At 41.2% G+C, this 23882-nt stretch overlaps 1 protein-coding gene across 1 annotated transcript; it reads right to left on the bottom strand.

Moving 5' to 3' along the window:
* Positions 1–2000: 2000 nt before the first annotated feature.
* On the bottom strand, positions 2001–22528 carry LOC105252409 (homeotic protein Sex combs reduced). Its single transcript, XM_011259759.3, has 2 exons — positions 19651–22528; positions 2001–3500 (listed from the first exon to the last, which is right to left on the bottom strand). The coding sequence occupies exons 1-2, from the start codon at positions 20471–20473 to the stop codon at positions 3196–3198; spliced, it is 1128 nt and encodes a 375-aa protein (XP_011258061.1). The 5' UTR covers positions 20474–22528; the 3' UTR covers positions 2001–3195.
* Positions 22529–23882: the final 1354 nt, after the last annotated feature.

Below are 23882 nucleotides of genomic sequence, written 5' to 3'. Positions count from 1 at the left end.
TTTTTTTTAGTTAGACTATTACGTATATTACATGGAATGAAATAACATTTGAGTGACGCTACGCGAACGTAATACTTGAGCTTAATTTATATAACTTGGATAGAACGCATTCTTTGCACCTGACGAATAAATAGTAAATATCTGCAGTTTTTCGTCTCTCACGCCATCCAATTCGACTCCGCGAGTCGAGATAGCACGACTACGTATCCCACGCGATGGATCTCGTGTAAAAAAGTGATGCAAATCTTGCATTATTTGTGCACATCATTCATAGGTACGGAACGTGTTGTACGACACGCGGCGTAAACAACAAAAAAAAATAATAATAATAACGAAACAAATAAAATACAATATTAACACTGTATACTAAGTCATTAGCAACAGATTCACTCTCAATACAATAATAAAGATAATATCAAGAATTTCAATAATAATGATAATAATAATAATAATATAATAATAATAATAATCCTCACTATGCTTTATTTAAATATTCATATAGTGTACAAGACGATAACGAAAAAAAATATCATGTTGCACCTGGCAGCATTTTTTCTCGTAGAAAACAAATATTCTCTTTCGTATATTTATTTTTTATAGAATTCATTGTAAAATCACAGAGAATTAAATTCAATTTCAGGATGATTTGCCGTTTTTGATTAATTTTACGCAAAGTGTTATCTCTGATAATGAGTAGAGTTTTGTATTTATCTCGATTTAATCCATAGCTCGGCATAATTTATATAATGACAAATAAAAGGAGGAAAAATTTTCTTTCGTTAACGTCTCGTACAGTAATATAACGTCATTCGATATCCTGTGTGTTGTTATATATATTCAATAATTATGTACACAATTCAAATACTAGCCTAGTTAGAAGGTCTCTTCTTTATTTGTTTCTTCTCTCTCTCTCTCTCTCTTTCTCTCTCTCTCTCTCTCCCTCTCCTCCTCTCTCGCTTGTATCGCTTAGAATCTCGACATACTAAATTCCCTGTATTCTTCCGAATTTGCATCGCGTGTAAACGCGGTTTTATGACAATTCAATAAGCATTATAGAGCGGCTGTTTTCAACATTATTTTTTTTCTTTCTGTCGTATCACAAGATAATCAATTACTCGAATACTAGCTAATTAATTTACACACTTTTGCGCTCGCTTCCCGGATTAATTATTAATATTCGGTCTTTCTTATCGGATCCTTCGTGAGCGATCCGTGTAGAATAATACATTTCCTCCGTCACACATCCGATCACGCACCTGTACCGATAAATACGCGTAATCAGGCGGGCACGTGCATGCACAATTTGCGTTAGATATACATGCGCATACATTGCACCATCGAAAAGTCAGACACACACACTCGCAACGCACACATCCGGGGTCATTTATCCCTTTATGCGCGAAACATCCCTCTTTTATTTAATAGTTCGGATTTCAACTAGGTTATAGAAACTAATTATGTTTCTATATGGATTAAAGTCGCTATAGTTGACGCGCGAGAAACAATAGTGATTGATTTGTTGTTGTCGTCAATCGGGATAAAATGCTCGATGCGGTGGAATAAAAATGAATATTAGATTCTACGCGAGATTCCCCTATTATATCGACAATATAGGAACAACGTGGCTGCTCCAGGGAGACATTGGTTAGATTATGCTGCAAATTATGTACAAAGAGATGCTGGGCCATAGCTGTCCACCGTTTCATTAATAAAATAATATTGTAAGATTGAAAAAAACGAATATTATATATATGAGCGAAATTCAATTTCAAAAATAAATTTTGCGCGATTTGAAACACGCTAATAGTCTATTCTTTTCATAATTTCTAATGTATAATAATTATATAAATCAATCGATGTAAAAGAGATATATCAATATCTATGTAATATATTTATAATATATTTTATATAATTATATAATTATTTTATATAATTATATAATTATTATTAATTTATATAATTATATATTAATATATTTTATATCAATTGATGTAGAAAATATTAGAAATCGAAATGTCAGATGTACCGGATGTTCTTGTTGATTCTGCAGTTATTTTAACGCCGCAATAATATTGTATTAATTTAATTATGTATAAGTTATGCTGCATAAAAATCCCATTATTATCTTAAAATGCAGATAGTCCACGAGTTTTAAAGCATATATATTTCTCATTTTTTTTACATTTATTTCATAAAACCAGCATAATTTATACATTGTAGATTTTTAAAAGTTATCTTTCCTTTCGAGACGAAAAATAATTTGAATATCAACAGAGACGTCTCTTACAAACCATTACATGAAGATTTTAGCGTAGATTATGTTTTCTATTTCGAGTCTTTTGCGAAGCATTTTTCCAGGGACGAAAGGGATCAAACACAAGAGAGAATAATGTGTGAAAAAAAAAAGAAAATAAATAAATATATTTCATCAGTAATAATTATTAATCTTAGGTGAAACAGTGCGCAGCCAGATAAGACAAGATAATTAATTAATTAATTCATTATTTGATTAATTAATTACTTAGACGCTAATTTCTACATCTTAAACTAGAGGATTCGGTCTTATCTCACCCGCTGAGACGGTCTCTCATCCGCGTTAGTATGAATATTTTTATAATCTCGTGTGCGTGAAGAGAGAGCCCCTCGGAGCGCGTCCAGTCTATTAACTCGGGTTAACACGGCGCTACGTATGCAGAAAATTTTGGCTTCCCTTCAACTTCGAATAGTCGTACGGTACTTGGCGTGTCCGCATAGGCCGAAGGTGAGCGAGGATGGAATTGCTTTTCGTCAGCCTGAGAAGGAAAGCATTCTCTCCTCTCCCGAGGCTCAGTTTCCCCCGTCTTATACACGTAGGCTGACGACGAATCAGCACACGAATCAACATTATTAAGCGCGAAATAATTTAAGTACGTTATTAACATATACGGAGGGAGGAAGGATCGCGTCTCCTCTCGCGTTGTTGCGCAACAATCCATCTACAACCGACCATCGGCGCATTGCGGAATCGGCGGAACGCACCACGTGTCCTACTGGAAGCGAAGGCCCCTCGAAGGTCTGCCGGGGGGTTCGGGCCCCCGTTGACAGGCTTGGCGCAGGGGTCCGACAAGGCGGAAAAAGCCCTTAGAAGTTCTGCTCGCCGTACATCCCGGGAAACCGGACAGCGTGTGCTCCGAGCTCGGCGGGCGAGAACTCGTCCTATGTGGCCAAGTGAGCGAACTGGCCGGGGTGGGGCGCGAACTGGTAAGGGTGCCCGTACGGCGACATGTGGTACGGCACGATGTTCATACTCGCCATCTTGTGCTCCTTCTTCCATTTCATACGCCGATTCTGGAACCAGATTTTAATCTGACGTTCCGTGAGGCAGAGGGCATGCGCGATCTCGATGCGACGCCGCCTCGTCAGATAGCGATTGAAGTGGAACTCTTTCTCCAGCTCCAGGGTCTGGTACCTGGTGTACGAGGTCCTTTGCCGCTTCGTCTCGCCGTTCGCGTTCACCGTGCCTGAAAAAACATCATTCCGTTATTTTGCGAAATGCGATACAAATGTAAACTTTGTAGCTGGGATTTGTGAGAGGTCCAAGTTGGCGACAACAGAGAATCGTTATTTATTATCCTCGCACGTCTCGAAGTACCGGTATTATAATAACATTTGTACAAAATTAATTTACACAGGTATAAAGTGAAACGTTTGAAAAATATCGTCGTTTTATTTTTCAAACGAAGATTTGATCACGAGCGTCGAGTGGAAAAGCGCGAGGGTTGAATAAAAAGCATAAAGACGATACATATTACCAAGGGGCCCAAGCGTGCAATGCGTGACGACCTCGTTAATTATTTCAACGAGTCTCGTGGTTAATGCCTTCGCCAGTGCCGCTGGATCGCGAACTGGTCACTTGGCAGCTGTTTTACCTATTTGCTTTGCACGCCTCGGCCATAAATAATTTTGCAACGCTATTATTACGATACTCCGCCTCTATTACACGGATATTTCCTTCGCAAAAACTGCCAACGCGACTGCCGAACAACGTTAGAAATGACCCTCGGCTCAGCCTCGATTCATTCGCAGTGTGACATAAAATGTCGCGTAAATCAAATGCAATTTGATATAATGCACCTCTAGTCCATTCTTTTTTTAAGTCTGAGATGAAAATTAGCAATTTGTCGCGTAAAAAAAAAATGTAATACCACATTCACCATCTCCTAAGATTAGCAAGATGATAGATGTTTATGATTCGCATAATGTATCGAAGATCAAATATTTTACGATCGAATTTGATGAAGCAGATGACTCTTTATCGCTTCTGCGATTGCTTGCTCTATAAAATATTCGTGAAGCTTGCTTTTTTATAACGTTTACATCATTATATTTCGGAAATCAATAATACCAGTAATTTCTACTCTCTTTCCCCCCGCTTTTTCCCAGAAGTACATAGAGGTTTCGGTTCGATGCTTCTGCAGGTGCTACGCATGCAAAGGTGCCACTTATTCGTTTTCAGTTCATTGTAAACACAGGGTCATTGCGGATATTAAAGAACCGGTTCATTTGCAGCTTTAATAAATGGCTATTAATAGCGCGGGACGAGGGGGAGAGGTCGATGAGTCGTACAGATAAAGATGCAGTCAAGTAGGAAGTGCGCGAACGACAATAATCGCGCAAATTGCGTCGTTTGAGTGAACTTTTGTTGATTTATACTTCCACATATAAAAAAAACCGACGATAAAATATACAGCTGATCGTAAGCTTGTTTGTCGCGAATAAATAATATTGCCGGCCACAGTTTCTCGGAAAAGCTTTTGGCGTCTGCGATTATAGCCGATATTCCGAGCGTGACATTCATAACGGCACGTTTAAAGATCCGTTCCACGGCTTTGAGCAACTTTGGCTGAGCACTTCCACGAGAGTGAAAAGCGCTTTCGCAGAGGACGGTAACCAACGAACGGTTGAACAGCGAAGCTCCTACCTACGGGCTTAATGACAGGACCCTTCGTCCGGTGTTATCGCTTTCCTCCCGATATAACACGTCGCCGGGTCGTGCGGCCTGACTTTTTAATAAATAGTGTTCTGCTTGTCTGGACACGCGGACTCGTTCGGTCTGCATATCGTTTATCCAGTGCATCTACCCGTTTTGTAACAAACGGAGTTCTCTTTTCGCCCACTTATTATTGTACGATACTTTTATTCGATAAAAGTATCTTGAAAATAACGCGAGAGTTGTCAAATCTTTTTGACTTTTTCAACTTTGATTTTTCGTTATTGTATCCAATTTTATCAAACATTTTAGTTTTTATTAATTATTATCGAGTTTTGTTCGTCGATGTAAGGAAATAATCTCTTGTATTTTCTCTTTTCTCTCTATCATATAAAATTATTATAACTAAAAAGTATTAATAAGAATAGATGTTTCTTTGACAACTCATCCTCGCGTCTTTTCTGATAATAAATTGCTATTCTTGTATCTCGTCGATACGCGTTGCTAGAGGAATGTACTCGGCCAAGACTCGGTGAGAAAGTTCCCGACCATCATACGCGATTAAAGTATGTTTTCTTAAGACGCATCATGTTAATTCTTTCAACTAATAAACCACAAGAGAGATCTCGATACATTCCGCAACGCTTCGCGCCGAGATGTCTATAACAGGTTGGGAGATTTTTTTTATCATTCCCGCAGAAACTCGCGCACAGCGGCAATAATCTCGGAGCGATGCGATTACGTGTATGTTAAATCGCTGAATATTATTTTATATTCGAGACGCTTGTAATTTATTGCTTTTTTTAATGGCTATGCCTTTTAATGCATTAAAGTACCGCGGTAATCGCTGACCCGATTAAATTTCACGCGTGTCAGGCGCACCTGTTTAATTAGCATTTAGATTCTATCTGGCGCGATCTTAGTAGTTATTCTCGCACTATAAATTCTAAGGCATCGAGGGGAGTAGGAGCCAATATGTTATTGTAACGTGAATTTCCGTAATCATACGCATGACTTGCGTTATATATCTCTTGGTAATAAATTTTGTAATCACATTGAATCTTAAGCGGATGCAATGAGAGCACTTCGTGCGTTCCCTTTCATAAGGATGCGGAAGATTCTCCTCTTTACACTCTTTTCTTTCTTGCGAGTTTTCATTCTTTTCAAAAAGTAATGAAAAATATATTTTAACATCGCAAATATATCACACACAATCAGATGGAGGTAAGCGATTAATTATATGAAGCCAATGGAACGATATATTATTTATTTATTTCACAATCCCGTGAGATTACATCGTTATCGACTATCAACCGCCTTGTAAGTCAATAAATCAAGATATTACTTGCTAAATAATATTATTGCATTCATTACGTGAATGATTACGGAGAAAACCAATGAAAAAGGAATTATTAAGTCATTAATTATTAAGTCTTAGATATTCAGAATTACATGATAAATTAAGAGAATATACAAAACAGATTTGCTAATAATTATTTAACGTCTAAATTCAAATAATATTAAATGCCGCTATATTGGAGTAAAATGTGTGCAAAATTGGAGCAAAATATGTGCAAAATTGGAGTAAAATATGCGCAAAATTCGCTATACAAATTTCGGCCCGAGACTTCCGACGTTTTAGAGAAGGAATAAAAATTGAAATAAAAATACTCTATCGCGCAATAAGAGATGCGCGAGCGAGGAGGCCCAGGGTTCGCATAGTCGTCGTCGTTGTAAGACTGAGGCGGGCTAAGCGCAAGGCCATGTCGTGTCACCCATCTCGATGTCACCTCGTGTCGTCTAGCCTTTTCGTGCCTCGCTCTTAATAGAACGCGGAGCGCGCATGTATTTGCACCGAACCCTGTACGAAACGTGTCACCGACTGCCAGGCTGACGACTGTCCCCGTCTGCCTGACTGACAGATCGGCTGGTTAAGTCTGAGTAACACGTGACTGGGATAATACCGTGCGACTCCATGGCGCGTTCACGGTATGCGTCTGATTTTGACCTTCTCGGTTTTTAATACACCTCCTCTCTCTCTTTGTCACGTTGACCTTTTCCATCAAATGTGCAAGTTTTATTTATTATATGCGAGATGCTTCTCATTTTTCAAAAGCTCTCCAAGAGCTCTCTACGCGGTGAGAGAAATGTCACGCACAGCAGAATTTTTTTCCACCGGAAAAATATTCTTTAGGACGTATATTTAGAAGTTTAGAAAATTGCACGTATGTTGAGTTACATTTTGAAAAAAAAACTATCTTTATTAATATAAATTTAGAGTAAATTTCTTTTTATAGTGGATTTTGTTAGAAGTGGATCATGTATAAATTTAATATTTTATTATTACTGAAGAACCCATACGTAAAGACAATGTTTTTTAAATAACTATTAGTCATTATAAGTGATACATATATCGCGTGTAAAAGCAATTCCGTGTAGTCTACGTAAATATTTTATGCAATACATTTGATAAGAGAATTAGTATATTTCATACACGTAATTTATAGAAAAATAATCGCTATTTTTATCATCCGTTTGCTTATCTATAAAGTGATGCGTAGGTGTTTAATACTGTACCAATGGTAAATCGAAGATATTATTCATCGTAGTGTATTATTCGCGGTAGATTATAGATTAGGTGTTGAGAAAAGAATTAAAGTAATCTCTTATGATCATAACTGTAATGTATTGCATTCCGTCAGTGTGAGTGAGTGTGCTACATGAGGACGGTGTCAATGTATGGGAGCGCATAAGCTCAGTATGTCGGGAGCAAGTTCTACACAAAAGTATATATAGAACTCTTACTATTCCCCCCTAATTCCCCGTACATATCTGAGTGGTTATCTGATACGAGCTCAAGAGTACGACCGTATCAATTCTTTCCATCGGCGCGATCAATTCAACAATTCCAAAGAAACCAATAAAGATTTGTAAGTTTCGCGACGTAATGAACAGCGGGAATCAATTTTTTTTCACGGTCCCAATGAATTCTCGCGATTAAAAAGTCCGATTTTATTAGTCGATATCTCAATCTGTCATTTTTACATCTTGAACAAAGCGTATCAAAAAAGAAAAACTCTTTAAAGAGATTTTCAAAAGACTACCCGCATTTTCAACTTGTTATAATTTTTTCAAAATCATATCTTTGATCAAAAGATTCATGATTCAAATTACGTGCAGTTTCCCATAAAACAGAATCAATATAAAAAGAGATGAACAATGTTTTGGAAATCTCAAAACTGTCTTATTGTTAGACAAAAAATCGTAAATAAAGAGAAATGTAATTAATTGCATAACGAAAAGAAACAATTTCATTTACAATGTAAAATCATATGAAGCACGATGTTTAATCTGTTACGATATTCAACATCGTCTATATCGGTATCATAAAAGAAAAGGAAAGGTTCATAAATAACTCGAGCAGTTCACCATCGTTATTATGCAATTACGATTGCATCTCTATAGCTTAGGTGGTCTAAGGCTTCAAGATCTCGTGTTCGACCCTACGAGAGATAGTGTCTCTTAAAAGTTGTCGTTGTTTCTACCTGGGATATTCAGCTGGTATATCGTGTAATTGCTGTATCTCGCGTCTTCATTTTTTACTTTGCCCGAGTTCTAATGACAGGTTTGCAGTCTGTGTTTTCTTTAATCCACTGTTTCATTCTGCGCAAATTGCACGGAATATATTTGAAAACTTTAATATAATTCTAGTTTTACACGAATATGATGTATGTGCCCGTGACATTTGCAGTCTCAAGCTGATTCCAAGTCGATCTTTATCTCCAATTTTTAGAGCTCTCTTTGCAGAGATTTCGTTCATCTCGTTACCAAATTATTTCAGCAAAATTTTACCTGTAATCTTAATCTTTTATTTCATATAAAAAGCACATAAATTAATCAAAACGCAGAAATTATGTAACCATGAAATGAAATTTAATGCCTTTCCTTAATATATTCGCAAGTATCGCATTTGGATGCTTAATGATGACATCAAGCATCGAAATTATTGTAATAATTTATCCTTTCCCAAAACGTTCATGGTTCAAGATTCATGGTTATTTGCATACGATATGAAGATTGTAGAGTGAGATTCACTCACACATCAGTGATGATGATAGGAGATTATCCGATACACGCATGCACACATTTTTCATCTGGCTTATTGCCAGTGTGAATAGCTATAGTGGCGCTCGTGAATTTTCGTCGAAACATCACGTCGGGTCCGACGATGTATAGCAAACTCGTAATCCACGCACAATTTAAATTTATCTACACGCGTGCGTTCCGTCAGTCAGCCTCCGTTCGGACTCGTGATTTGTGACCTATCCGTACTTGCGCAGCTGTAGGACCAATTGCGAGCCGAAGATCGGTCTTCCCCGGACGGGAAATCAACGCTCGGGTCGCGCATTTCGACGATGAACGAAGGAGACCGAGACGCGGTTGATCGGGGGGATGATGAGCTTCTAGGTGTCCACGATCCACCTGTTACCGAAACGTTCGAGACCTGTCGCCCCGAGCTCTCGGACCGCGGGATCTATTTCGATCGGTATACAGCTGACACGTTCGGACCACACCGCGGAAAGTTGCCGGTTATAAATCTCCTCCGGAGAACACGGGGGCCTAGTCGCTTTCAAAAGGATCTATTAATTTCTGCCCCACTCGCGTCGAGCATGGAAATCCTTTTATTGGTTACGCTCAATCGTGGCACGTGGGGTATCCTTCTGCACGCTAATGAGAATGTCACGCGTTTGTTATTCTTACATTTGTGTGACATTTTGTAAACGTCTCGCCTAAAATTAATAGGGAGGCCCGATAAAAGTAGGTCGAGACGGACATATATTCCGTCACGTGGAATATAGTCGTGACGGAACTGGCAAGAATTTTTCTACGAAAATTCATTTACAACGAGAGAGAGAGATGCGATGCTCGAATTGGGTCACCGGCATCTTCGCGAAGACGCATCCGTGTGCATGCGAGGGTGTACGTGTGCATCGGACAGTTATAAATAGATTTAAAAACTATTGCTTTTCAATCCGAACGGGATAGCAAGTGGTTTTCAAGGGCTTGGATTCAGTTGGAAGAGCTATACTGGCAACGAGGTGACGAAAGAACGAAGGGTGCGAAAATGGAGGAGGAAAGGGGATGCAGAAAAGGGGGAGAAAGAGAGTGGCAGCCTTGCTGAAGCTTTTATGCCGAAGTTTGCGCGGCGGACGTTCCGCGGATCATTTGTTATCTTCCACGAGAAAGCTCTCTGACGCAAATAGGTTTGTTTCTGGCCGCTTTAAACGCTTCACAATAATCCGCGCGGACTCAAATTCAATTAACGCCTCGTCGTCCCCACGTCTACCGTCCCCTCCTTACTCCACTCCCCTGCTCCCTATCCACCTTTCCTTCATTTTGCACTTTGTACTCGCTGACAGCATACAAAAGCCAGTACAGTCTTTCTTTCGTCTCTTTTATACGTGGCGCATGAACCATGAGAATATTGAGGTACGTGCCTCGAAGTCCTGATGACCTTGAACCCCGGACTGTCCGGCCGAATGCGAAGCGACGGGGTATCCCGTTGCGCGATATCGCGAAAAATTTAAATTGCACGTCTTTTTTTTTTACATCTCGCTGTTTAAATATTACTTGGACCAGGACCGAAGATATATGCCGATCTCTATCGTTTCTCGATAAATATCCGCGCCTCGGCTAAAATTAGATATTCTCCTCTTTCACTGGGTCATCTTCGAGGGAGGGAGGAACAGGGGGTGGAGAATTGATAGAGAGAGAATCGAGAATAACATATTATCCATTCTCTCGCCGCGTGGATTGCGGAATATTTGTGTACGCGCAAGAAACTGTCGGTCCCGAGGGGTTACTTTATACAGCCGAGTGAAAGAGAGCCGCGCAAGAGACGCGATCGCGCGCGTGTATATGTGGAGGAGGGATGGCGGACCTCGGGTCCTCGGATTGAGGAAGAATGGGGGATAGAGGCTACGCGTCTCCATCCATCAGACGACGGTCCCGACCGCCGCGTCCGACACACGCGACTCAAACCTACCGACAACCTTCCGAATGCATTATCTTCTCTCGAGGGTACACACGCATATCGTTTGAACGTCAGTTTTCTCGTCCGATCTCGAGCAATTTCTCATAAAAGCTTTTTTTATAGCATTTTTAATAGTATTAAAATTCTCGAGAGAGAACGCGTCGCGAGCGAATCTAAAGGGGTGAGTTTTAATTAGCGACAATTAAGAGAGATTCTGAGAGATTCGGTTTCTGTTAATCTTGTTAATCTTGCTCGAGAGCAATGAAGGATTAAGAAGTCAAACTTGTCTCAAACCTTGATGACCCACTGAGAGTCGAACAATGGCCCGCGTTTAGAGACTCTTAAACTGTTAATTGACAATAATCATGCGCAGGAATGTACCGCTATTGCCGCGCGAAGTAGACATCAGCGTTCCATAAATGTTCGTACGGACGCACATATATACGTGGGACGTGCGTGTATTGGTTCGCGTGGAACGTTCCTGCTGCGGGAAAATTAATGACTTACCTTCAGCGGGAACAATACAGTCAGCTGCGACTCTCTACGTGTGTCTGGGTACAGTGCGTCGCGGTGATGCGAGCTGCCTAAGGTCGAACAAAAACACACGGACGCGCGTATACGTGCGTATATACGTGTACGTTTCGTTGCGTGTCACCTATGCGAATTGATTTATTCCCATCGAGCAAGCTAAAGGATAAAATGCAAATGTGTAATTTTTCTATACGACATACTTTCATATATTTCTATCGATGATACATCTCGCCTCTTGTTTTTTCGCGAGAGGTCAGATATAATTGTTTCGATATGACGTGCGATATTTCTATCGGAACTATTAGAGGGATTATTATGCGAGCGAGATAAAAAAAAAATAAAATTGTCTGGTGAAAAATAAAAAAAAATGTTGGAAATCCAGTCGAGCATCGACAGCTGCGACGAACGCCATTTGTTCCTCGTTTCGCGCGTGGCATTCGTCGTATCGAGCGGATAAATCTCATCGAGAGCGCGCGCGTGTGTGTCCCTTTTCCGGGCTCCACATCCTCTATGAATCATGCAGTACCTATGTTCCAGGGTTAGGTTGCTCCTCTTAGGAGGCTGTCCGTTTTGATCGTCCATGGCGTTCCTCCTGGTTTACCCCACACGAGCGATGCCGCAAGCTCTTAGAACGCCTCACGCTAGTACATAAGCCTCGCGCAAGCATTTATTTATGGTCCCGAGTCGTTGGAGTGTACCTAGGACCGCCTTCTACGCCATCCAAACACGTTTTACCCGGCGCATCAGCCGCGGAATGAAGCTGTTTCCCGTCTGAAATCTATCTTCGCCCTTGATTCTCTCACAGCATAACAGTGAAAAGAGACCACGAGCATGTAATGATCCCATTTCTCCATAATAGTCACTTTGCTCCAACTTTGTAAGAGAGAGAATGTTTTCAAAGAACGTTGCTAGCGATAGTTAAAATTTATACACATACACAGAATTATATCTCCATCTAATATCTTATTAAAAGAATCATTATAATAATGATTTTAAATAATAATATATAAAATGTAAAGGGATATATTTTTAAAAATTACATCTTTTCTCTGGTATATTTCTTACGTGATGGATTTCTCTGGAAGGCCTCTTTCCCCCATGTTACTTTCGATGAGTGGGACCGAAATAGTTGCAGTAGAGGCAAAAAAAGAAGTTGTATACCGAGCGTGATTCCGTGCGAGGCACTTGCCATGACAAAATAAGCGCTTGTACTTTCACGGATTGAGGCATCGGAATAATTAAGTAATTGAGGCGTGGAAATCCGTGTCGGTTCTTGAAAAGGTAAATCTCAATGGAAAGAACGGTGCCGTTCATATCTAACAGAATAGTGTGAGTATAATGAATTGCATCAAATTTTGCAGGAGCTGTTCTCATTAAGTTTGTATCAAGATTTTAATCAAAATTAACATCGACACGTACGTTAAGTTACTACTGTGAATTAAGTTGTTACCCTTCCGGCAATATATGTTTAATAATATTTTATTACCATTAATTATAATATTAATTATATTTATCTAATTTTAATTTTAATTTTAATTTTTATCCAAGCCTTAAGCGTTAAACTTGTTTCGAGGATATTGAAACTAAAAACATGAAACAATAACAATATAAAAAAGAATAAAAATTGTAGAAAAATTTTTCTTCTCAAAATTGATTAATTTATTGAAAAGAGAAAAAAAAGAGAGATGAAGATGAATTTAGATAGAGAATTATTTGTGAATATTTAGCAATTTATTACATTATATATATATGTATATATGAGAAGGAGTCGGCGTTTTCTGACTAATGGCAACGAATGACAAATATCTACATGGAAGTTGCGCGGGATTTATTTCACGGCAAGAGTTTGTTTCGCGGCGACCTGAGCAAAACGGCCGAGAATTTGATTACATCACATTAGGCTGTACATTTTAAAAGGATGATGTAAGTGCACAGAACCGTTGATCTCGCGTGATTTATTTATCGCTGGCACGGCCGAGCTCGATGCACGACTATTGCACGTTGTATTGCAACTTGTGTATCTTCTAAATCGAGTTGTCGCGACGGACGATGACGCTTCTCGCACGATTCTTGCATTACCGCGCCTCTCGCAACGATCGCCTGCCGTGAAACGTATGTTGTTAATAATCGTTAATAATCATTAGCGAGACTCTTACGAGCGCGTGCATTGAGATCGCGCGATATTAATAACGCACGTGGGAAAAGCACGTGGAATCCACATAGATACCGCTTGTATTTTAACATAATCATCCTACCGTTATAAAATCTCCCATCGAAGAGAGATACAAGATTATAAAGTTGCATTCATTTCTCAAGATTTCAGCAGATTGAAAAGAATCGGACTTTAAAATCTGTTATCCACACGACACACCTTTTGACGCGCTTCTTACGACGCTAACCCTCTTAATCAGTGCAGCGTAATCAGAGGTGCGTACCCTCGACAAATCTGAAGGATCCTTCGTGAAATACGACGTGGAGGGAAACAAAATACATACGCGATTATTTCCTTTACGTGGCGGGTTTTTCGGTTCACGTGTCGTGACAAAACCACGAAATAGTGTGTACGCCGCGACGTCGCCCTTACTACGCCATTCAGCGTTGGCTCGTAAATTTTCAGAAGAGGGAATCTTCCTCGGGGAGGGTTTGTCGGCCGAAAGGGCAGGACTGCAGGAGCATAAGGATCAAGGATCCCCGTGGCGACCGGGCCACGCAGCAACAGGCGGCCCACTTCGTCCTCTCTCCCCTTCCCCCTACCTTTCCCCCTCACCCCCTCAGCCCCCCCCCCCGGCACACATCCATTACCCCATCGGCTCATCCCGTTTGCACTAGGCGCTTGCAATGAAAATTTATGTCCTAATAAGTGATTCACGCTCTTCCCGCGGTTATACGCAAACTGCAGTACGGTGGTAATCTCTTCTCGTTCCGCTTCAAACGATTCTGTGCACAGTAATAACAATCGCGAGCTTGCAGAAAATTATGAGTTTTATTGAGCCTTCAGATTCTTATCCGGCCTGCATATTTTTCTTTGCGATTTAAGAGAGATGATTAAAATTATGGATATGTAATTATTTCTTTTGTCGGCCGCTAATTTCGAAGCTATGGAAACGATCGAAATATTTCTATTAACTATTAAATTTACGAAATAGTCACTATCTCGAAACGCGAGGAAGGATACGTGGGCTGAGCACAGACGGGCGTTTTTTTAAAGAAACGTGACGGTGAAAATTATTTTTGGACGGTGACGAAAAATTTTCTGAATTTCAACCTTAATATCTTGAGAACAGTCGTACGTCTGGACGGCGTGGATTGATTAAGCGTTTCGTAATAAAACGATTTTCGTCGGCGTAAAAATGCAGTATGCTATGCGGTTAGTAAAACCAGTTCTTTGATGCGCGTCTTCGTATCTCCCATTCCTTGTTAGTGCGCCGTGACCGTACGTGCATGCATATGTTTGCTCAAGGCGTTCTGTGCTTGTTTTATCTGCACCCCATATCGAAATCCGGTATATCGAGATTGCAGTAAACGAAAAGGCATTTTACACTTCTTCGTCAGTTTAGCATGGGGCAGACGTACACTGGGTGTGAAATAGCGTCGCAGGTTGTCGAATAAAACGGCAATCGAGGAGAGCTGGACGTAGTGTCACGGTTTATTTGAATCGTATGTGTACGTACATGTATACGCTGTCCCTTGACAAGAAGATTGTTCCACCAACCATTATATATTTATGACGTGTAAATGTGTTAAGGGCATTAAGCAGAATCCAGTTCCACTGGTTTCACTGTCTACCCTTCCGGCGTGGGGGATTCGTATGTTGGGAATCACGTTGGTAGCCATCTATCAATCGGGATGCAGAAACGTGCCTTTCCTCGCGGCGCTCCGCGCATCCTTATTTATGGCGGAATAATCGACTCGTAATTATAGACTCTGTAACGAAAACGACCTTCTGCTTATCTAAACAGGGGCTACGACGTCGAATCGTGCGCTCGCGGATCTCGAGTATTTCGGAAATAACCCGCACAACTGTTCATTTCGCGCATCAATTGCATGTCTATTCGCATTTGCCCCTCATCGGATGATAGCTACTTATCTCGGACCCGAAGAGATTCCCACTTATATCAAGGCTGACCTATATGCTTGCGTGATTTTGCCGACAGCAAGGACGTATTTCGAGTTATTTTTCCAACTTCCGAAACAGAGAATGTAGCGTAAAGAAGACGTAAAAAACACAACTGTAAAAAATGCTGGTGTGTTGGCAGATTTATAAAAATATTTGATTTCTTTATTATTTATAAAAATCATTAAATTTTCACTAGATCAAAACAATTTTCTCTTCATATATCTTTAATAAAAATTAAAATAATAAAGACTATGAAGAATTTGAGATATGTCTATTTTCTTAATATTTAACGAATAGAAGATATATCGAGATAAAAACTTGCACGCTATATTTGATACAACAAACAAAGCGGAAGAGAGGAAATATTAATAAATAAAAATTAAAATTAAAATTCCAGATATCATAAATTACGATTTTTTGTCATTGATATGCTTTAAAGAAAATTCATTGTTTTTTTTCGCAAGTGCTTTTATATTATTAGTTTTGTTTATTGAAAGAGAATTATTGATGCATAATTATAGTTTCTATAAGAATAAGGCTATTTTTCTCCATTTATCTAATCATCTAATTTCTTTTGAAGTGTGTATGTACTTTCTTTCTCTCTTATTTCCTCCTGATTATCTGCATGTTAATCGGCAATCAACTATAATAATTATTTGCGCAATGATAATCCGTTTAGATCTAGTTATTATAATCACGCGAGCTCTACATAAATTATTCATAAAATTAAGCTGTGACTTACATTACATATCCATGCATACATACATGATTTCAATCTTACTAAAATATATGTGTATTAAAAAACTTTAAATTTTATTGAAAAAACGTATTTAGTAAAATTTTTATTGATCAATGAATTTTATATTATTGAGATAATAGGTGTAACAAAGATTTTGTTGATTACTTGCGCATTAAAATAATATAATGTAGAAAAATGTAAAGACTATCAATATACATAGTAAATTGTAGCAATTTTTTTTGTATGTGCAATTTTTAAATCAGATTCTCTCTTATTCGATTCTTTAATTATTGACAATAGTTTATTTGTTGAATGCTCGAATGTTTATTTCTCAGCAGCCGACTTGAAAGGCGTGGCAACAACATTTGAACGAAGTCTAAACAGACTGTCTCATGTCAATGAACACACATTATTCTCGACAAATTAATTATTTTCTTTTCAAAGTAGTTTAGTATCTGAATGTAACTTTGTGATTTCAAGCAATATTTTCTTGTACTTTCCATAATCATTTAAAATTTATTACCGTTGACTGAAATTGCTGAGATGAATGGACAAAGAGATAACTTTTATAAAAGAAAAGGCCTCCGCAAAAGAAAAATATATTCTGACCCAGATACACAATTGAAAATGTCAATTTTGTCGGCAAGACCAAGGGATGCGAAGAAAAATTCAAAGATACAGCTCGTAAGTCAATAGTGCGCTTGATAACTATTTCCAGCATGTGTCTAATTGTATGGACCATCGCATTCCATGCATTCGCACAAGATTTACGATTACTTGACTTTCACTCTTTGCTCCACAACAATTACTCTCGCGTTAGGAGAATTTACAATGGCATCACTCACTATGGATCATTATTATTATTACTATCTTGTCTTATTTACTCAATGTTCCGCGGAGTAAAATTTTTCAGTATTTATATTTCATCTGCTCGAGACGAAGAGATAAAATCTATTTTCCATTACACTCTCATTAATCATCGGCGATATCGCCGCATTAATTATAATACGCCAACGTTCTTAGATTTCTGCATCGCTGTTGAAACATACGCTTCGCGGTTTAAGCTAAAATTCTTCCCTAATCGAAAATTGATTGAATTTTTCAAGATTATCTACATGTTATACATACAATTTTGATATCGCATTCATATCTCTCTAATATCTGAAGTATATTAAGCGGCACGCGCGCGCTTCTCGCGAGATGAAGCTTACGCGAAATAATCTCAAGGGGCGGGAGAGAAGGGAGAAAAGGGGGGGCGCGTAAGATGAGGGTAAAAGGATGCTACATTAACCAGGCGGACAATCTCGATGCGAGCGATCGGGAGAGAGGAAGCCGAAACATGTACAAGAAAGATCCGAGCGTTTAGGGGGGTACAAGGGGGCAAAAGGGGGGGAGAGGGGGCCCGAGCCGAACGGACCGAGGCCTTCGGTTCGAGCTAACCCGAGAGAGGACCAGAAGGAGAGAAGGCAACCCTCTTGCCTCTCTCCCCCTCCCTCCCTCCCTTCATCCTCCCGCGCGCCTTACAATGCAGCCTGATTTATGGCCCCGGGCGCACATACATAGAGTTACACACGATATCATAATACCATTAATTCTTCGTCAAATTCCCCGCTGACTGAATCATACTGGCCGCGCAGTAAATCACGCGGGGCGACTAATGTGAGCGCGACCAGCGCGCGCAGCGCGCGCTGTTTTATCTTCTTTGAGCCACGGGGGCAGGTGAATCCTCTAAGTCTCGGGCGCTGAATTACCGTTACACCCGTTTCCTGGCTCTGGCCCTGGCCCTGGCCGCACCCCCGCGCGCAGCCTTTCGGCCGAAATCGCGAGCGTATATATCGCGATTGGGATTCCGCGCAGGACGCGTTCGGTACGTCGGCAGTTTTTGACGCGCTCATCGAGGCACTTAGCCGAGAGATTGGATTTATGTAAGCGCTATTTGCTCGCTCGAGGAATTATTAACCAGCAAAAGTCCTTGTTTCTTTGTCCGGTGTACTCTTTGTTCGCTTTTTCTTGCTACGTCGTAAGAACGATGGCGCGGCAATATTGTGCGCATATGATTTCAATACATTTTGCATTTCGATATTTTATTCACTCAATTAATATTTGCTCAACTATTATTTAAATATTAATATTTGTCGCAAAATCTTTCGCATCTTTCAATCAAAATCAGATAATTATATCAAGTGCGTTGAATTTTTTTTACATGATTTAATTACATTTAATTAACTTTTGCGATGATGATAGCTTTATTTTCAATAACATATTCTTGGATGCGAAAGCATTTTGCAATCAGTAATAATTTCTAACGTTATTTATGCGTGAGCTCTTTCTATAATTTTTCCATCCATCTTTTTCTATAATTTAGTATAATTTTTAGATCATTTTCATAAAAAAGCAAGATATTCTTTCTCTCTTCCTGTATTGAGCAAGTTTATCTATTAGTCTTTGAATATGCATTAGTCTCTAATTAATTAACTCTATAATTATCACGCGATATTTCTGATGTATGTATAATGCATATCATTTATTTCTAGGCAATATTTATGCAATCTACTTTTTTTCACAAATAGTACTTTGTTAATTGTTTCTCTTATGCAACGATTAGTTAATTTTAACTGTAATTGAACAATGCGAGTTATTTATATAACTCGATGTATCTTTTTCTTAATCTTTTCCTAATATTTTTGCACAGAAACTACGTTAGAAGAACGCGTTACGCAACTTAACGTCATGCTGTTTGTGATGAAAAATAAATATCTACATATATGTATATATAAACAGATAGAATTTGCTCTTAAAGTCAAGCGATGTTTTTTTTAAAAGTCAAGATTTATATTCCTGTTTATATAGCACTAAAATATACAAAACGTAACGTATGAGGAGAGATTGCCGTTATTAAAATTCGATAGATTTATATAAAAGCTATAAATCGCATATATATTAGCTAATAATTTATTTTTATGCTTTTAATAGACGAGTTTTGGATGTGAAACAGAATAATTATATGCGCTCGCAATAATATATTAGCCAAAATATCAAATCATATGTCAGAATCAAGTTTAATTTTAAAATGAAACAAGATTAAGTGTCTAAAATTTTATTCCAAGTAATTCTTTTTAATTAAGTAATTTGTTTCGCTTCCACTCGAGGACGAGGAGACGGAAAACGTGAATAAATCAATGAAAGTCTCTCCATTTTTGAAATAATAACTAGACTTGAAAGATACGTACATTAAAATATATATGTGAAAAACGACTTACTCTGACCAATGTGAACCCTTTTCATCCAGGGATATATTTGTGGCGGGTTACTGCCAGAGGGGTTGCCCTTGTTGGACGAATTGTTACCCGTGCTCGATGTGCTGGACGTGGAGGAAGCGGGCGACGAAGCGGAAGATGCCGTTGTAAGCGTCGAATTTCCCTCGCCGACACCCCTCGAGCTACCACTCGGCGGTGAAGCAGCGGACGCGGCTACGGACGACCTTGACGAGCTGCCGGGCGGAGAAGTCAGGCCCGATGCGGCTTTACTCGTCCCAGGCGCGACTTGCAAGGGCGTCGGGCTGTTTCTCGAAGTGGACGTGGTCAGATCTTGCGGGGAGGCCACGCTGGTGGAGGACGTCGAATCGGCGTATTTACAGCTGGACGTTGACGGGGCTGACGGTGCCGATGCGCCCTGCAATAGCGGTGTCGTCGGGTCCGCGTGCAACTGTTGCTGAGGATGATGCGGTTGCTGAGGATGATGCTGCGTCTGCTGAGCGTGCATCCCGTGTTGCTGCGACGTCGTGGTCGCGTTCAGTCGCGGTTGCGGTTGCAATTGGGTATAGTCTATCATCCCGGTCGGCGCTGTATGCTGCATCCCCGAGGCCGGCGTGGCATAGGGATGCTGAGGATAATGCTGTTGCGGTGAGTAACAGGGCGCGGGATAGCTGGTGGACGCCGCATTCGGATTGTAATATTCGCCACCGGCCGGCGATGCCGCCTGCATCGGTTCTCCAGGCGAATTCGGCGTCGGTCTCGGCTGCTGCTGTGGCTGTTGACCCGCGTAGCATGATGCGAGCGAGCTGACGAACTGATAGGAACTCATTCTCTCCACCTTGTACCTTCCACCTATCGTCAACTGTCACTGTACCGATACTCTTGCACGTCTATGTTCCGTCATTCACGAGCGAAAACACCAATGACGTCGCGTTCGATCGATCGAGACGTGATTAAACAACGCGCGTACGCCGTCATTAAGTATAGAACCCCATATCATCACATCGATGACTCTTGTGCGTGACGAGAACGTTCGCGCGACATACGCGGCCGGTTCCTTTGACACCTTGTTCGTCGAACGATTCACAGCTATCACGACTCGCTACACGTGGAGAAACACGTCCCGGAACGATTCGATAATGAACGAGGGGTTCGAGACTAATAGAGAGAGGCGGTAGACGAGCGGCGGCAGGCGGGTCGAGCCTGAATCCGACCTGCGAGTCAAGTTTACGAGGGCCACGTGGGCCTGGGCTATAAAACTGTCTTCTGCTTCTTTACGACCTCGGCAGTCGCGATTACCTACAGAGAACTTGTGGGCCCACCGTGCAGTAGCGCGTAACAAACGGCTTATCGAGGTGTCCCATTGATGACGACTTTGTAAAGTGCCGAATGTATTACGAGGGTATTCAAAACACCTCGTACAAAGCGCGCGTTCAAATTATTCGCGCGGCAATTAATTGCGCTCCGATGTCACAGATGGTTCACTTAACGATAGACGACTTCTATATCGCGGTATACTCGTATACCCGCGGATCACCACGGCAGAGGGTGAAGAGTATATCGCGCGAGCGTTCGCCGTTCCTGTTGCGTGCGCGAAGGGTGACTGCTATCGTACTGAAGGCCCTCGTCACGATCCAACGGAAGACCGGTGTGTGCGGTAGCTTGTCACGTGCCCGCGCTCTCTGCGTGTCAGAGGAGCGCCTCGACCAATCCCTGCCGTTCGTCAAACCTTGATTGGTCTTTCCGTCGGCGTACGATTCTTCAACCCCGTTCCTTGCGTCTCCGTCGAGTCTCCGCTGCCGCTGGCGCTCGTCGTGTGGTGGTGTTGCCTGGCTGCTACCCGACGTGACAGGAACCGATGAGAGGGGTGTGCGTAAGAGAGAGAAAGAGGGCGAGAGAGGGGTCAAGGAGAGGGGATAGCACCGTCAGGGGGGCTAATGGAGAGATATTCGGGAGTTCTGAAAACCGCTGGTGGGGGAGAAGTATCTCGATCGCTCTCTCGTTCTCCTCTGCAGCCTTCTAGCCGCGACGTCACCAAGAAGCAGTCTTGCGTCCGCTCTGCGAGGGGGGCTACGCGCGCACGCGCCCCCTACTGTATAACCTCGCGGTGAAGACGGATGAAAAAGAAAAGGGGTGGCACACACGAAAGCGCGATTGTTCTTTACCGATCGACCGAAAACTATTCACCCATTTCATTTATCGCCGTACCGCCGTCGACTTCATCCTCGATCGTGAATTCATCTCACCTCGATCATACGTATCTCTACTCGCGTAGGGGGTAGAGGAATGATACGTGAGTCTCAAAAGTGCCAATTGCGGGCATAACGTAATATTATTCGCGGGGTCGGCGATACGAGCGAGCGAGTAGAGCATTCACTTCCGTATCTTCTCGAGGCTGCGGAGATCTTGTGCGTCTGATCTTTCGTTAAAAGGCTCGCGATAGAATCGTGATCGTCGCGCGACAGGCACAGATCCAACCTGGAAGCGTGTGGTTCTCCAACCGCGACTAAGGAAGGGGCGCACATAAGTCAGCCCGGTGGTCGCGGCTGACAGTTTTATGAGAGTTTGATAGTCTTCGCTCGCTCGCTCCTCTTTTCACGAAAGGACAGGATGTTTGCGCGAGAGAAAGAGCGGCCTAGAACGGGAAAGAAAGCCATAAAGGGAGGAAAAGAAAAAGAGAAAGAGAGAGAGAGAGACACGCGCACTACGCACCACACTCTTTATTGTCCCATAAATTCAAACCTGTTGCCTGTAGTCGAGAAAGACAAGGAGGGAAGAGGGTGCACGGGGTAGAATCCTCTCCCAATCGCGATTCGATTGACGCCCCCGTTATCGTTCGTACGGCGAACCCGGACGCAACTCGTAACTCACTGAGCCGACCGAGAGGAGAGCCTTCGGAGTTGGCGGCTCTAACCAGAAGCATGTGTGACGTAGTAGCCAGTTGGTCAAACGGGGGGCAATCCGGGGTAGCAACGGAGGGGACGGCTGAGGAGGCGGAGCTCTCTTTACTCGTCGCGCAGATAAGATTTTAAACAAGTTCTTTACGACGTTAAGCAAAATTTCTTCGACATATTCTACAACAATATGTATTTCCCATATTTTCTCTATTTTCTCGCGCGCGCGTCATTAATTTGCGTATAGTTTTTACCTTTACTTTTTCCAAAATTCCCCTTCCTATTCCTAGTTCTCATCGATATTGTAATTATTCAAGTAACAAATCTTATAAAAAGGTAACATAATTACAAATTAAAATAATCAAAATCTAGGTGTTTCAATCGTTCTACGCACATGTTTCTCTCATTTGTCTTTAATGTTTCTATCATACTGACTTATGGAGAGCGTTCAATTTGCGGCAATTAGCAATTTGAAAGGAAGAAGAGAGTTTTGAGTAGAAGCCGATAGTGTGGCAGTTGCTCGCCAGATGTGGCGAGTGCGGCCGTTCTCGTTGAATTGTGGCGCGCGCCCGCCCCCGGTCGTCCTACCCTTTCCCTCTTCTTCTCCCCACTTAATCGTCTACCCCCTCCGTTCAGACGAAACTGGCTATCTTTTCCACTTTGAGTCGTCGCATCTGTATACGTACGCGGCCGCATAGCCCCCCCACTCGCACCATGGCATTCGCCACTTCAGAGTCCGCGCTGTTTGTCCTACACCTACTATCACTTTAGACCTCTTCTTTCGCGCGGCTGATGAAAAATCGTGATCCAAGGACCGCTAAACGGTGGACCAAAGCTATTACGAAACTCAACGATCAGTATGTAACTGTATCCATATGCGTCATTGCATTTTTGAAGACTATTACTTACTTATGAAACACACGAATGACCTTAGTCTCTATTTCGATAAAAAATATCGAAATATATTTTATTATCGCGGGCTTATTGTATCTTATTTTAATTAATTATATCATCGAAATTAGAAAGAAAGAAGGAAGATGGGAACAATATGTAATAGTTTATTTTTAAAACTTTTGAAATATATTTAATCGAAGTCGAGAAACAAAATGTATTTCGATTTAACGTTGACGATGATGAAGATTCTGCTCGACAAGAGGTAGGACCTGACCAGCCTATTTCGGTCGATCCGAGGCGCATCGCCTTCAAGTCTCGTGTCACTCTCTTCGCGGTGGACCCTCTCCATTAGAATTTCCAATAAAGCTGTCGCAGGTGTAAAAAACGTATCAAGACCCCCATGAATCATGCGTCGCAAAGCGGAGCCGCCAAGACACGTGTATCTGTTAT

This window comes from Camponotus floridanus, unplaced genomic scaffold, assembly GCF_003227725.1.
Source record: "Camponotus floridanus strain SB8 unplaced genomic scaffold, Cflo_v7.5 scaffold31, whole genome shotgun sequence".
NCBI lineage: Eukaryota > Metazoa > Arthropoda > Insecta > Hymenoptera > Formicidae > Camponotus > Camponotus floridanus.
Note: the sequence above shows the minus strand (reverse complement) of the source record. Positions and strands in the feature narration are given on the sequence as shown.

What these genes read in the sequence shown, in the direction of transcription:
- LOC105252409 (XM_011259759.3), bottom strand. Translation starts at nt 20,473, where the DNA reads ATGAGTTCCTATCAGTTCGTCAGCTCGCTCGCATCATGCTACGCGGGT. An exon ending in AAGGGTTCACATTGGTCAGA is followed by an intron (nt 3,501 to 19,650) that starts GTAAGTCGTTTT and finishes ATGTTTTTTCAG; the next exon opens with GCACGGTGAACGCGAACGGC.